Source organism: Merops nubicus, unplaced genomic scaffold (assembly GCF_000691845.1).
Source record: "Merops nubicus isolate BGI_N331 unplaced genomic scaffold, ASM69184v1 scaffold4624, whole genome shotgun sequence".
In the NCBI taxonomy this organism is placed as follows: Eukaryota; Metazoa; Chordata; class Aves; order Coraciiformes; family Meropidae; genus Merops; species Merops nubicus.
The window spans coordinates 7,037-9,271 of record NW_008602110.1 but is presented as its reverse complement, the minus strand read 5'-3'; the positions used below and the strand labels follow the sequence as shown (position 1 = coordinate 9,271).

Here is a 2,235-nt window from a genome sequence, read left to right as displayed (position 1 = left end):
TTTATACCAGTTTGTGTCAGATTTAGAACTCGCTTCTGCAGCTTTGGATGATTCAGGGGGAAGGAATTATTTTTAAAACTCCTTTTTAAGCTACATTTCCAGTAGCGTGATGGAAATGTTTGTTTTCTAGGGTGGAAGTGCTGAGATCTTTGGTGGCTTTGACTGACCCTCTTCAGGGGAAGCTGACTTGGTCTCAAGAGAAAGTGAGTGACTAACAGACTTTCCATGTCTGTTTACTGCATCTTTTTAGGAGAGCCTGTAATTAGGTAGTTGAGCTTATTCTAATAAAATGCTAGAACTGTTTCTGTAATTCACAGTTTTTGCTGAAATTCACTGGTATTTTTGTGGCTTCTCTGTCGTTGACTTCCATCACTGATAGCATCTTTTATATCAGAACATGATGATTATTGGGCCAGGAGGTCCTGTGATAGATGCAACAAAGGACCATAGTGGCCCAAAGGAAGTGTGAGAGATGGGGAGGTGTTTTTTGGACTTGTGCAGTGTGATAAACCCAGGGTGTGATTTGGAGAGGTCTTTGCTGTCTCTTGGAAGACTACAGGGTGCTCAGATTTGCTCACAAACTTTATGCTCATGTTTTAGTGATTTGACCTGCTGCAAGCTTTAATGAAATTTGGTGTGCAGGGCCATTTAATTTCCTCATGTTCTTGTAGTGAGTCTTGTGTAAGGCTTTAATTTTAAGGTGTTTTCTTTCCTTAAACAATATTTTTATTTCAAGCACAGTTGCTTAGGAGCCCCTGAAGCTCAGCAGCCTATTACATTGCAGTACATTGTTATATATATTATATATTATATAGTACATAGTATTTTTCACAGCACAGAGTGCTAGTTTCATACCTGGCTCTCATTTCACAGCTGAATTTTTGTGTTTGTGTGTTCTAGGCACTGAACATTTGGAAAACTGCATTCACAGCTGTTCCTGGGCCTAGGTCAGAGACCTGTGTGGAGTGAGAGCCTGAGGATGGGAGATCAGGATGCAGGTGAACCCTTCCTGGGGACAGCCACTGACTCTGAGGGAGCTCTGCCCTCGGACACCGTGTCACTCAGTGATTCTGACTCTGATGATTTGGGGTTAGCAGATGAAGCAGAAGTTGATACGATATCTCCCGAGGAGCCATCTGTAGATGATGGGGATGGCAGGTCAGGGGAGACCCCTGTCTCTTCAGACAGCACTCACAGACCTCCTGTCCAGCCTTTCCACCTGAGGGGCATGAGTTCTACCTTCTCTCTCCGGAGCCAGAGCATTTTTGATTGCCTGGAGGAGGCAGCCAAGTTGTCTGTGCCCTCCCTGCCTGAAGACAATGTTATTGATGGGAGGTTTAAGCGTCCACTGCCTCCAACCACAGTTTCAGGTAGTGTGGTCCCAGAGAGGCTGGGAAAGCAAACCAGAGCAGTGCAGGCTCCCAAAACCTCTCCTGCAGTGCCTGACTACGTGGCACACCCGGAGCGCTGGACCAAATACAGCCTAGATGGGGTTTCAGAGTCCAGTGACAAGACTAACAGGGCAGTGGCCATGGAATTTCTGTCAGGTTTGAAGAAAAGAGGGGAGGAACAAAGCTCAGCTACCCAAGAGAGCTACACCCCATCCTTCAACCAGGACCCTTCCAGCTGTGGAGCTGGGAGGATTGTCTTCACCAAACCAGCAAAAAGGGGTGTGGATGGGCTGGAAAAGAAAACCTCAGCTGGGGAGGATGATAAGAAACATGTGAAAACAGATCTGAAAGGAAAATCTTTCAAGAAGACTGATGACTCAAGGGAGGAAGATAAGGTTGAGCTGGGACACTTAGATAGTGGCAATGGGAGGGCAGCAGAGGAGGAGGAGGAGGGTGTGATGCTGGGGGCTCTGAACGCAGCAGGGCAGGGCAGTGCAAGGTTCAGTGGCCCAGGGGAAGAGCCACTGGTGGAAACAGTTGGGTTCCATTGCAGTAAGAAGAAGAACAGAAAGAATTTCCGACCTAAAGCAGATGATGAGGGGGAGGAGGAAGAGTCCTGAAGAATGGAGCACGTTGGAGATGTCCAAGGACTTGGATTGTCTTTGGATGTGGTTTTTTTAATTTGACTTTTGTTTTTTTTTCTGGTCTGGAAACCATGGGGTAGCATTTTTGTTTAGCAGTCTCAGTCGTAGCCACCAAGAACAACTTGTATTGTTAGAAATTAAGCTGCCTAAAATACAGCCCAGGCTTTTTCTTGGTGAGAAGTCTGTGGGCACAAGATAGT

General features: G+C 46.2%; 1 protein-coding gene across 1 annotated transcript; it reads left to right on the top strand.

Annotated features, from left to right (window-relative positions):
* The first annotated feature begins 979 nt into the window (after positions 1–979).
* Positions 980–2,011, top strand: TSSC4 (tumor suppressing subtransferable candidate 4). The gene has a single exon (XM_008938220.1). The coding sequence runs from the start codon at positions 980–982 to the stop codon at positions 2,009–2,011; it is 1,032 nt and encodes a 343-aa protein (XP_008936468.1).
* Positions 2,012–2,235: the final 224 nt, after the last annotated feature.